The following is a 14,358-nucleotide window of genomic DNA, read 5'->3' on the forward strand; positions in this document are numbered from 1 at the left end:
TTACCTTCCAACACTAGTAATAATTTCCTCAGAAAATTGAGTGCTTAATAAAGTTCCAACAAAAAAATAGAAAAACATACACACACACACACACAGCTGGTACATGGGTGTGTGTGTGTGTGTGTGTGTGTGTGTGTGTGTGTGTGTGTGTGTGTGTATTCCCACAAGAGTGTCGTTAATATTTGTTCATTTCACCTCACAACACCTGGAGATAGTCTCTGAGAGACTAGTTTATTGTTACCAGATAAGAGTTAAAACACACAGAATCACTCAATCATCTCCACTAGGATTTACTTCCAACACACGAAAACCATGTGAATAACTCTAATTTCCTTTTCCAATTTAATAAATCTTCATGTGGTTTATTATGGGATTGGCCTTGTCTTTGGTGTGAGACCTAAAGTGCAAGTGACCTGGAGCCAGGGACTGGTCCTTCAGGATCAGAAGTAACCTGAATATTTTGCTGTGATTCTTGGTGTAATGGGGCCATCTACCATAGAGATATGCTCACCTGGATAGCAAGACAGACTGGAGTACTCAAGGGGATCATCTGTGACCCTGTGTTAAGGCTGTTCAAGTGCCTACAGTGCTGCACTTGGTTGGTGAAATCTAAGTTTAGAACTCACAACCAGTTAGGGGTTTGTGCCCTGGTTTTTAATAGTCTGTCCTGAGGTTGGTTCTCCTGCTCTTGCATCACCTTTATACTGTGTAACATGCTGTAATGCTCCAATTATGGCTTGGTGTGATGTAGAGGCTTTACTGTCGCTCACTTGAGTAACCTGAAATGCATTACACAACTATGGCTTCCCCATTCCAGACCAACGTGACTACCCTACACTTATGCCACATACCTAGTATATGTGCGCTATCTTCTGTGACAAACACGTAAGTGCATCCTGCACTATACAGTTATTGCAACACAGACCACTACTACTTTCAAATCTTTTAGAAAACGTAGTCATTCCTCCACATAACAGGAAAAAATGAAATATAATGGTGTGTGTGTGTGTGTGTGTGTGTGTGTGTGTGTGTGTGTGTGTGTGTGTGTGTGTGTGTGTGTGTGTGTGTGTGTGTGTGTGTGAGAGAGAGAGAGTCAAATAGCTGTTTTAAACGCTTCTTGTTGTTAGTGAAGTTCCCATAGAGGCTTTTTTTGGTGGGAGGGGGGAAAATAGGAGTAGAGTTAACCTTAGTGACCAGGCCCAATTCCCTGAGGTTTTAAATTGAAAGCAGTTCTTTGTTTCCTTCTTAAATTGTGTTGTAGTGTTGCTGGGTCCTATTAAACAGCTACATGGTGAATGAAGGGGCTTCTATGTACAAATATTCTGGGATCTTTCTAGGTAACAGATGCAACAGATGCTATATAAGCATCCAGTTATCTAGAAAAGTATGTTTAGTAGATTCACAAAAACATTTAACAAAACCAGAATATATTCAACTTACCCACTAATAGCCAAACAACATTGGAGTCGTGTTCTGTCAAAAAGTGTTCCAGTTGTGTGATACTTGGGACAAAACTGTCATTTTTTCTTTGTTCCATTGCTAGATTGCTGTTGTATCAGTGTCTAAAGGGCTGAAAGAGAGAGATTCCAAACTGAATAATATAGCACAGCAAAACTATCAAAAAGTTCCCACACAAAACTATGTTAAATAACTCAAAATAGTTTAGCTCTCACATTCATACCCTATCCCAGGAGTTCTCAAACTTCATTGCACCCTGAACCCCTTCTAACAAAAGTTACTACATGATCCCAGGAGGGGGGACAGAAGCCTGAGCCCAGCTGTTCCGGAGGGCGGGAGCCAAAGCTTCAGCCCCAAATGGGGAGGCCTGTGACCTGAGCCCCGCCACTAAAGGATGAAGTCCTCAGGACTCAGGCTTCAGCTTTGGCCCCAGGCAATGGCCCCAAACGGTGGGACTTGGTCTTGGGCTTTGGCCCCTGGCCCAAGCAAGTCTAACACCAGCCGTGGCGACCCCATTAAAATGGGGTCACGACTGACTTCGGGGTCCCAACCCACAGTTTGAGAACCACTGCTCTACCTCATACAAGGCAGGCCAACCTCGTACAAGATTTGTAAAGTTGACTAATATTAGAGTTCCCCATATACCTACTTTGAGGATTGGAAGGATAACTGCCCAAGATTATTAGCATCAGAGCACCAAAATATTTTCCCTTTAACTTCATCATGATTCCTAGTTATCTTTTCAGCAACTCCAGTGCCTGCTGAGGAGCCACTACTGAAAAATACAAAGTGCTTCTTCCTACTACAATGAGTGCACTTCATCAGCACACTCCACCTCTGCCAAAATGGAAATGAAGTCAGTCATGAATTGTGTTCTCCCACACAGGGGAGCAAGACTGAGGAGCCATCTAGTGACTAACAAGCTTATAACAGCACAAGTCACACCACAAAACATGTTATTCTTCCACAATGTAAAGGCAACTAATATATACTAAATTAGTTAGCACACAACAAGGAAAGCATTACAAGCAAATGTGGATAAAAGAGAGTGTACCTTTCACATTAATACACAGGAAATTCACTTCTACAAAGTGTTGCTTTCAGAGCAGATTTAAGTCACAGACAGTATGTTTCACAGGGATTACTATACTCTCCAGGAGAATTAAAAAGATGGTCAGTTTTTAGCACTGTGCCTCAAGGCACCAACTAAGGCATATAATAGCTCAGAAACATATTGCATAATTTTTCTTTAAAATGTCTTAAGTTCATAATGCCAAACAGAAATGCAGAGTTCGACTTCCAAAAAGGCAGGTGCATCATTTGTACACCCATTCAGTGATTACTTTTCCGTATTAGGTGTATAACTGAACACCGAGTGTTTTAAAAAAACAAAACAAAAAACCAAGCCTGTAATTCATATTTTTTTCAGGGAAGTTATGCCTGGCAGCCACGAAAAGACGACTAGTTCTTCCTTCTCTTTTTTTCCCTCCCTTTCTAAAAGGTAATATGATAGAAGATGGCTTCATGCCTTTCCCTTCTCAGTCCCTCATACCAGCCCAGAAATTAGAGTTCCAGACTGGGACCCTGTCTGAAGAACCTAGCATGGTTTTCAGTTGCCAGGTGAGTGCACAGTTACATGTATGCACAATTGCCCAACTTTGCTAGTTTACATCAAGCTCCAAATGAGCAAGCATGTGAAATTTCAGGCACCTGCAATCAGGATCTGTATGCACACAAGCAGACATGCTCAGCTACCTGAGGGCTGAAAGATCTTTTCCAGAGATTTTTCCCTTCCCAAGTCTCATCAACCCAAATATGTACAAAACAGCCTGGAAAGCTGGCCTAGAAAGCGTCCATTGAGAGGCATCAAGCCCTTCATAGCCATCGACCTTTGTGTGCATCAAGAGTTACCACCAAGCACAAATGTGACAGGAAGTTTACAACTCTTCCAAAACTAGACCTTTCCTACACAGGTGCAGAGAGGGAAAAGATCATGTTATCTGAAATTTGTGCTCCCAGCAAGCTTCTCATCTAGGAATTTGGTTGGATGGTTGCCACAGAGGCTGCCTCACATTCCATGTGCTGGGGGAAGAGAAATTCTTTGTCTTGACCCCTTTCTCATGGAAGGTGAAAAGGAATAAGGCAAAGATTGCTAGTGGATGGCCAAAAGTGCTAGTCTCTTAGATGAATGGATGCACATGGGACCATGGATGGGTGCTGAGAGGAGATGCCATGGCAACATGGTCTAATACTTAGATCATCTGTGCCAGTCCCTTAGGCTAACTACATCTGTGCATAGAGAGGTAAACTGGGGGAAGGGAGAAAAGACATCGCAATGGGAGATTGCTTTATGTGTTGGGTCCTTAGTATTTACTCATGCTTCATTTTCTCTGAGTAGTGTCTTTCAGTGCTGCCTGGCATGAGCATTTCTTCTTTAGGACAACTTAATGTCTTCAGTATTGAAACTCCTGCTGCCCTGAGAGGTAGGACAATCTTCACAGCAGCCTGCTCTTGTTTTCTAGTCTGCCTATTCATCACAAAGAGCTCTACTAATGGGTAAAACGCAATGACAGCTCCCTGGGCTTTGTCTGTTGGCAATTAAGATTTGAATCATCACCATCAATATTTGAAAGAAACATTTCCCAAACTGAAAAGGATGATTAAAAAAAATCAAAAACAAAAAAGCCAAAATGTATGGCATTATGGTGTTTACTGCCTCAAAAAAACCACTGAGCTATAGAAATAATGCTACACCCCATCAGGACAGTACTGAGATCCACCATCTCCACAAGTAATTATCTAGAATATTGGCTCAGCTTTCTATCAAACATACACCATAAACTCCAGGGGACAGGAACTGTGTGCCACAGTTCCTGAGTTAGTAGCACCATTATCCCCTTTGTAGCCTCCTCAAGGGTCACCCCCTCTTTGGTCTCAAGCCTCTAGCAGTCACGTTTCTCAGGGAGCTAGATCTGGGTCCTAGGCTGCAGGATCCTGCAATTTACTGTGATTAGCTCATGAAGTCTGATTTTATGAAGCAAAGTACTATTCATTCAGAACAAAAGCATTGCAGAAAAAACATATTATACAAACAAACAGCTTATATGTACGTCTAGTCCTGTCAGGGTTTTCTCCATGTGGAGGCTGGGTGACTAGAAAGCTAAAGTACTTCAGGCTTCCCACGGGGCCTGTCTCTGGGCACAGACTCAGTCAGTTTTTGGATCAAGTGCAAGTGACCCTCTTCCTCAGATCACGTCTGTCACTTTATGCAGTTTCAAGTATTTTATATCCTTAGGCTTCTTGAACCAGGTCAAACCAGTATATACTATTTCCCTTGAAGGTGTAACTTAAAAAAAGACTTGATATCTACATTGTTTCAGCATTAGGTATTTGCATTAATTACACATTATTGATTTTATTTCTTGAACAACATCCCTTTTACTCACCCATTGAGCCAGAACTAACAAGCCATAAAGATACATATAACACTTATAAAGCTGATTCCATAATCTTTGAATATTCCATGTTTCACATCTGCCACACTGGTCTCTTTAGGGAGAAGGGGAAAAGACAATGCAAACTGATGGCATTCCAGTAAAACAGAATGAACCTGTCCAAAAACTACAAAGCTATTAGAGTTCCCACCAGTTGCATGCTGGAAACATGGACCCCTTACAACTAGTGTATTTAAGAAGTAATTTGCAATTAGGAAAACAGGTTATATAAATGTGAGGTAACTGATTCAAATAAAAGCCTACCACTTCTGGACATTAAGCAGCACATTCCAATTTTTGAAATAAGAACTCTGAAGTTGAGAGAGCCTGAATTACATCTCAAAGTCAGAATCAATATTTCAGAGTTTCAGACTAATTTTATAGCTATACAGTGCAATGTAACCATGTAATTAGGTGAGGTTTCAAGAAAATCAGTGTTGAAATGAGACCTTTTACCTTTGTCAGAGACATCAAAGTCTATCACAAAACTTAGACCATTACCTCTCAATCTTCTTCCTAGGTAATGTACGCACTCAATGTCTATAAGAACCAAGTGGAATATTAGTCATTCAGATTATTTTCAGTGTCACTAGTATGAAAAGATGTGTTGACTGACAGAAAGGACGAGAAAGAATTAATCTAGAGGAAGAAGAAAAATCACTCACCAGACCAAGCTACTCAAGCAGTGGTAATATTCAATGGTACTAGAGAACACAGCTCAACAATCATCCACGAGAAAAGATGAATACAAAACAAAACTAAAATATAATCAGTCAGGACTGAGTGAATCTATGGTCCTTTAAAACAGTATTACCAACACTGGAACATTGCTAATCCATGAGCAACAGTCTACCGGCTCATTCAGAGGACTGAAAGTCAGGAAGCCTATGTTCTGTTCATGGGTTTGTCACTGATATGTTAGATCTTAGGCTAGTCACTTTACCTCTCTGTATCTCAAATTCTCCATCTGTCCAATGAGAATAAGCATATACCTATACCATATCTCAGAGGGTTGCTGAATCTTAAGTAACTCTTATTCAGCAGATTGAAATTCTCAGTTGGAAGGCAATATAAAAATATATTATGTGGAAGTTATTATTATTATAAGGCAATCTAGCTAGAAACGAACATATCTACATTTTAGCAAAACTCCAAAGAAGAAGGTATTGGGGATGCAAGAGGTAGGAGCAAAATTTTGAGAGGGAAGGCTATTTAGTGATTAATAGAGCTAAACAGCATTTTGAGATTCAACAGGATCTTCTCCATATGTTCAGCCAGCCCTCTTCTCCACTCTTCACCCTTAAATATTATGCAGGCCAACAGTTTAGCAGCCTAAAACTCTTCCGAAGTAGCATCATTACTGCCCTTCACAATACAGCCTGAGGCAACAGTCAAAACACTATAAATATCAGATAATGTGACATGAGTGCCTTATACAACATTTACTGTGTTTTCACTTCATCTACTAGAACCATATTTTAGTTAAGCCAGAGTCTCTCAAACAGGGAAAGCCCCTAGCAGGCTAGGCCGGTTTGTTTACCTGCCCTGTCCGCAGGTCCAGCCGATTGCGGCTCCCACTGAGCTCCCATTGGCCCAGAGCAGTGGCCAGTGGGAGCCGTGATCGGCCGGACCTGTGGACAGGGCAGGTAAACAAACTGGCCCGGCCCACCACGGGCTTTCCCTACACAAGCGGCAACCCAAGCTTGAAAAACCTTGAGTTATGTGAACACAGTTCAAAAAACACATGTGCAAGGCGTTTTCCAGTTTCTACTGAAGTCAATGGAAGCAAGTTCAACCTCTAACACATTTCAATTGTTTATTAAGAATCATCCATCGAGGGAAAAGTCAGCCCAATTCCTGTAAAGTTATTTCATTGCTATCTAGACTTAAGAACAAGTAGTTGCAATGCTTTAATTTACTTAAATTTTCTAGTTTTCTGGCATTACTTTCCAAGACCTAAACTGTATGAAACAAAGAGAAATATAGTTGGGCACTCCTTTAAAGTTGATTTTACAACGACTCACACTTTTCAGTTTTATTTAAAGATGAAGGGTATGTTTGGTCAGTTATAATACTTATTTTATGAAAAATGATTTGAAGGAAAACTCCTTGCAGTAATGCAATGATGTAGGAAAGTTTAGCTTTTTTATTCAAATTAATAAAAGCTGTTCAAGTTTAAAGCTCAATTCTAAAATAAACTTCACCAGCTCAAAACCATTTAAACCATCATCTTCAAACACAGCTTCAGTAAAAAGATAGGTCTTCCAATGTACCCTGATGTTCAAACTGACTTTTCAGACTGATGGAGCAAAACACGTTCAGACTGATGGAGCAAAGTACAGGTTCCAACTCATCTAATAAGATAGATCTGCCACCATAACCCATCCCACCTGATTCTAATTGTCAGGGTGAAACACAAAGATTGATTTTGGTATAGTTATAGAAAACCACCTCCGACAGCCTATAAAGGCACTCAGAACCACTGGTAGCCAGCTAAGTCCATAGAGCACAGATGTAATATGCACTTCACAAAAAGCACTACCAGCTAAGAGGTAGCTTAAGCTTTGGAGTAATCTTCAAGGGTAGCCCCACATAAAGCACTTTGCTATAATCCAACCTGAAGATGACAAAGACATAAGTAACTGTGACAAGGCCTACATCCAAGAGAAAACGGTAAAGGATGAGATAATCTTAACTACTTTTGCTACCTAGGAATCCCACAGCAGTGCACAATCCAAAGGGAACTGCAGGGTATGAACTTTAAAAAATGGTAATTGTGCGTTAATTCAGAGAGCACAGTGTATATTAAGAAAATAGACTAAAGGAATTTACTGCCTGGGCAGGATCAAACCTAGGACCTCTGGAGCTTAGTGCCTGAGCCTCTACCGCACGAGCTAAAAGCCAAATGGCTGTGAGCTAAGGCTGTAGAGCAGACTCATTTTATCTCTCTAAGTGGTCTTGGTGCCATTAGATGGAAGAGAACACCATACCCAGAAGGTGTGTGGGTTACACATTCCCCCTAGCTGAATAAGCGCATCCCAAGCTTCAGAGCCTTCCAAGTTGAAATCCCAGATAAGCCCCGATTTGTAATGTCAACAGACTCCTGTCGTCAGCAGGCAGGATCAAACCTGAAACCCTGGAGTTTAGTGCATGAGCCTCCACCGTATGAGCTAAAAGCCAAATGGCTGTTAGCTATGGCTGTTGGGCAGACTCATTTTCTCTCTCTCTCCACACTACCTGCCAGATCAGCAGGTAGCAATCAATCTATTGGGGATCGACTTATCGCGTCATCTAGACACGATAAATCGATCCCCGAACGCGCTCCCTGTCGACACCAGAACTCCACTAGGGCGAGAGGTGGAAGCAGAGTCGATGGGAGAGCCATGGCTGTCGATCCCACACCGTGAGGATGGGAGGTAAGTCGATCTAAGATACACAACTTCAGCTATGCTATTCTCGTAGCTGAAGTTGTCTATCTTAGATCGATCCCCACCCCCACCATAGACCAGGCCTAAGTGGTCTCAGTGCCACTAGATGGTACAGAACACCACACCCAGGAGGTGTGTGGGTTACACTATGTCCCCGTATCTAGTACAGACCAGGATTGCAGTCTTGGGGAATATGCCTGTGTTTTAGTTTTCCCTATCTATAAATGGGAATAATTTGCCTGCCTGCCATCCTCACAAGTATACGCAAGAATTCTATTTTATATTGCCCATTAGTTAATGGTCATAGAGCACTTTGAAAGGAAAGTGTAAAGTGCTGTAACAAATGTCTGATATTTTCTTTAGCAAGAAGCAATATTTTGCAATTATATCATTCCTTTCATCAGAAGATCTCAAAATACATTACAGACATTAAACTTAGCCTTACAGCATCTGAGACAAAGGGGGAAAGAACTGACTTGCTTCAACTGACAGAGAAAGTTGACAGAGCAGGGAATAGAGTCTATGAATTCCACTTCCTAGTGCTGTAATCACTCCGCCACATGCAGTCCTCTAAAAAACTGATCTACATTATTTACATCTAGTGTTTTATACTTTAAAAACTCAAAGAAATTAGTTTAATAAACAAATCAGTGATTGGCCAAATATTTGTGTAAAACACATTCTTAAACAGCAATTAATCTCACCCAAGTCTTTCTCCCAAAGACAAAACCTTTATGTAAATTCTGCACTCTGCACATGATCAAAAGTCTTTTCAATATAAATCACCTTTAACTTGGGTTATTAATTATATCTCATTAAGAGGGAGGAGGAGTACTACTCAATATTTGTAGTTATGTAGCAATGTTTCTCTTGATCTGTAATTTCAGCTGCCTTCCCTCCTTCCTCCCACGTGTTATCTGTCATAAACTTGCTTTTCTTCACTGGGAAAGAAATATTAAAAAGGCACAGCTAATGTTATCTCTTTTAGCTTTTGCCAACATGTTATACAACTTAATTTCTTAAGGGATAACTGCTAACAAGCAGTCTTACTTTCCCTGTTTTATGAGATTTTTGACATTTTCCAACAAAAATTAATTAATCTGAAACCTAATACTGTTGATAAGATAACATTTAATAAAGTCATTGTAATAGTCAGTATTTTAAATAGCCTAACTTGAGAATCAACACTTGATTTACCCAGGGTTTTCCCCCCACCCACCTACATTATCCATACTATCCACTAACTATTCAATCAAGAGCCTCTGCTAGAAATTTAAAAGAAAAACCACGGGCTCAGTCTCACAAAGAGAAACAGCTAGCAGTTTCTTTACAATCTCTTCTGATGGAGAATAAGAAAATAAACTCTATTTTCAGTACTGACTCAGAGAAGACATTACATTATCTTCCCAGACAGGAGGGGAGAAAAGATCAGCAAACAATGAAATGGAAAGTCATAGACAGTATAACAAAACACACACACACACACACAAAAATCCCTGGTTTTATCTCTGTTGCATTACAATGTCTTGGTAAGAAATAGTGTCACAAGGGCAAACCCAACTACTTAATGGTATTACACTGTACTACAAACCTTTCAGAACAGTAAGAGAAATATTTTACAGTGCATTACAAATATTTTTAAATTTAAGAGAAAACTGTTTCACAAACAATTTACACTAATTCACACACACACACCCCCCAAAGGATAAAACTGTAGGATGAAATTATGGAAGACCTGTAGACATCCTACAAAGTCACCTGACTTAAGTATGACATGCAACAAGTGGAGACAACAACTGATGTGCTAGTGGTGGAAATCTGGTGCAGAAGCCAATTGGTTGCAGCATAATGTTTGTTTGGGGGTTTTTTGTTTGTTTTTTGTTTTTTTTAAGTAAAATTTTGTGGCATATGAAAGGCAGAAGAATATTTTTAGATTGTGTAGCCCAGTAGGAAAGTGCTGGCTCTACTGTTGTCTGAGATTAACATTTTTAAGGAGTCCAGAACGACTACTGAAGAAAGCAATGGTGTGGCCTTTCAAGAAACAATGAATTGATGTTGACATAGACAACTTCTGTCAGATCTAATATTCCATTTTTAAATTGTGAATAAGATTACAGTGACAACTCTCAGAACATAGATGACTCAGATATCCTTGTTGCCTGTCCATGTGTACATAAACCAGGATTTGGCATGGAGACTGAACTGGTTGTGCTAGTCAATGATCTGACAATGGACAAAGGTATTAGAATTGTCATGTGCCTTCCATGTTAATAACGAGGTGGTGACTCAACTTGTACTTGTGTGTGACTTCAATCTTCTCTTCGAGAGATAATACAAAGGGTAGCTGTGGGCAGCTGATCTGCTTCCCCAGGGCTCCCAACTGTAGAATGTTACAGGGTTCCATTTTATCACACACACACACCCTCTCCCTCTTATTTAATGTGTATACGTGACTCCTAGAAGGGTTAGTGAGAAAGCTCAGGATGAGGTGTTTTCAGTATGTAGAAGATCCGTAGCTTTCTTTTCTAGATGTCCTTCTTCTTGACTCATGTGCTATGGTCAAGCAAGTCAACAAATAACAGGGCATGGATGGAAGCAAACCGACCAAAGCTCAATCTAAATAAGACTGAAGTGACAATGGTTGGCTGCAAAAGCACCTGAAGTAGATGGCACAGATAGCATCACTCCTCTGATTGAGGGTGGTCATTCTCTATTAGTTTCCTGAGTTCACAACATAGGGATGATGCTAGCTCTCAAGCAGCTTCTGGGCCATCACATTACAGCAGTGACCAAGACAATTTGTTTGATCTGTGCTTGACCAAAAAGGTAGTGATGTTTTCCATCTAATGCAGACACAGCTACCATTATCCACATCTTTGATTCCTCAACATTAAACTACTGCAATATGTACTATATGGGGCTACACCTTAAATTCATTGGAAACAAACACGTTAAATACAGCTGCCCACTTAAGCAACATGTATCACTGGGAGCAGAACAGCACTGTTCCATGATTTACACTGGCACCTTGATGACATTTAAGATGTTTTATATATCATACTCAACATTAACTGGCTTGAGACATACCTACCCAAGAGACCACCTCTCTGTGTGAGTTATTATTTCCTCGGTGAATGAAATAGGTCAGAATGACCATTAGGAGCACCATATGTTATGTTTTCTGGGGATAGCTGAGGGATTCAGTGATCTGTTTCTTGGCTATTTTAAATTACTACATGAAACACTTATTTCACTTTGCTTCCTATGCTGTGAGGTGGCTATTTTTTGTATGGAACTTTTTTTTGATTAATTGTTAGGGCACTCTCAGTTTAATCAAAAGGAAACAATTTTACTACAACCAACCAACATTAGAGACTTAGGCAGAAGATGTTAGCTTATTAGCCTCCCAATGACTGTCCCAATGACACATAATGACTATAAGTTGGATATTCAAACCAGAATTTTCCGGAGCATGTTTAATATATTTTCATATGTTTAAACTTCCACTTCTTAAGGATGGATTTTTATTTTTAGATGATAGAATGGCTAGCCAAAGTTACTAATACAGGGTTGCTTTTGAGATGAGGAGCACATCCTTGCTCACTGCTCTAACACATGCGAAAGAGGAATGTGATAAAGTAAGGAGGTCTGGGGTTTATATAAATGAATGCAAAGATAAGTGCAGCACACAAGCCTAAAAATAACCCAAATGCTGCTCATCTCACTCACATGCGTAGCCCCATTAAAGTCAATGGGACTAGCGGCATGAATGAACTGAGCAGGATTTGGACTAGAATAGTACTTTGCACTTACAGCACTCATCATCCAAGGATCTCAAAGAGCTCTACAGTTTTAAGTTACCTACTCTCGCAACACCTCTGAAAGAAAAAGTTATATTGTCTCTTTTACATAAAGGAAACCTGTTGTAAGAGATTAAGTACAGTATCTTACAAACAATATTTCATGCTCATGCAATAAAGGGGCACAAAGATCACTTACCAACAAAATGCATATAGAGCTCAACCCAGAGACCGTCAATGAAGCAGAAAGAAGATCTTATTCTTCAGCTATTCTTTAATACAACTGGCTTTATTTGCAAGCCATCTGCAGAAAGCTATAGGTCAGTTGTGATGGACAAAGTACTCCCTTACATATATGTACTTTGCAGTATTTTTTTCTAAAAAAAACAAACTAAGGTTTAAAACTAATGCAAGTTCCCTCATGACATCAACATTTCAACAGAAGCAATCCTCAGGGAGCAGCGTGGTCTCTCATGGCAACTTAGTTTCAAAACTCATTATTTCCTGCTTAGATTCTGGGGGTGTGGTACACTTCAAACCTATATATTACATTATAACCTTCACTCCTAATGTTGTAACCTTTGCATTCTTCTAAATCAAATATTCAAATGTTGGGAAATTCCAGCAGTAAGATTGCCTGTGCAACTGTAATTCGTTCGCCTTGTGTGTATGCATTGAGATATGGCCTTTAATTTCACACTATTTTTTCATTCAGTGCACAAGATTAATGATGCTTCTTGAATGGGCAGTTAATTTCTTTAAAATACTAAATTAGTACATGGCCCTCACCCTTATTTTACTAAAGCTAATGTTAAAAAAATTATATAATATATAGGTTGGGAAAGAGTGTCTGTACATGTGGGTATAGTGCTTAGATTAGATTAGATTTCAGCTGCAACTGGGAACATACAACACTTCTCCAAGTTTGCTCCAGGTGTCTCACATTGGGCACACAGAAAATGAGGAATACTCAGTTAGTGTCCACCTGTGAAAATGTATGGTTTATAGGACTTGCTCAATATTACTCTGTGCAGAGGCAGGAATAGAATTCAGTTCTCCATGACAGCATTCAGCTACCTCAGTCATGAGCCCGTGCACTCTCTTCCTATTGTTCCCGGCATCATTCACGACACATTCCAACATAAAAGGCAGAGATCCAACAGAACCAATCCCAAATTCATTCACACAGCAGGTCCACTATCTATACTGAATAAGGCAGGGGTTCCTTAGAAAACAAAGTATCTGATTATGTAACTACAGGCTGTATCATAATGCATATGCACAAGAAGCTGAATTAAAGTTACACAAGCAACCTTAATTCTAGTATTTCATGACTCTGCAGCTGTAACATTGTACATCATTTCCTATATTTTTTAAAAGCAAAACAGCAGAATCTCCATGATGTGCAACCAATATTGACAGCCACAAGTCATCAGCAGGGTTGAAATCTTTAGATCACAACATAACTCTCTAACACTGAAGCTAACTAAAGTAACTTGTAGCATTACCAGGCTTTTATTTTCTTTATGGACCAGCCACTACAGGGTGATGATACATATTTAGCTGTGAAACCCATGGGAAATTTGCTGAAGTAGAGGAATGTTGACACACTTGAATCCTAGGTTCAATCTGAGGTTCTGGAAGAGAGTGTGATTTAGTGGTTGTAGACCTTTCTACCCTTGTTTCTGTTCCCCTCTAAACCTATCCACCCCCATCCCCAGCTCCTTTCCCTGCCTCCCTCTGCTTCTCACCCATCCACATCTGAGTCAAGCTGCTTCCTAATTCTCCTCCATGCTGCTTGCAGTCCAGCAGGCAGAACATCAAGAGCACAAGAGACTCTCATTGCTCTCAGCTCTGATCCCTGACACCACAGGAGCCCCAGCTACCAGGAAAGACAACAGCAGGAAAAGTTCTGCTCATCCCTGAAACAGGGCATGCTGTCTCTCTCCATGGTACATGCACAGTCTGGTCAACACATAGGAAGGAACTGTGTGGCTATGGAGCATACTCCATACAGATCAAATCTTCAGAGAATTTAACTGCCAGCTTCTAACAACCTGTACCAAGCATGCGCAAACTGCTATATTCAGAGGCTTGTAATCTGGCCAAATTTGGCTGGATTTTCACAGGAATTGCAAGAGGCATATTCTTGATTTTGGGATGGCCTCTGCAACCCCA

At 40.2% G+C, this 14,358-nt stretch overlaps 1 protein-coding gene across 1 annotated transcript in view; it reads right to left on the reverse strand.

The window, feature by feature from the left end:
* Positions 1-14,358, reverse strand: part of KIAA1109 (KIAA1109 ortholog) — a 236,674-nt gene that overhangs the window by 211,423 nt on the left and 10,893 nt on the right. Inside the window, 1 exon segment of the mRNA XM_030564256.1 lies at positions 1,441-1,570. Within this exon segment, the coding sequence (XP_030420116.1) occupies positions 1,441-1,537 (97 nt within the window). The 5' untranslated portion in view covers positions 1,538-1,570.

Source organism: Gopherus evgoodei, chromosome 5 (genome assembly GCF_007399415.2).
Source record: "Gopherus evgoodei ecotype Sinaloan lineage chromosome 5, rGopEvg1_v1.p, whole genome shotgun sequence".
In the NCBI taxonomy this organism is placed as follows: Eukaryota; Metazoa; Chordata; order Testudines; family Testudinidae; genus Gopherus; species Gopherus evgoodei.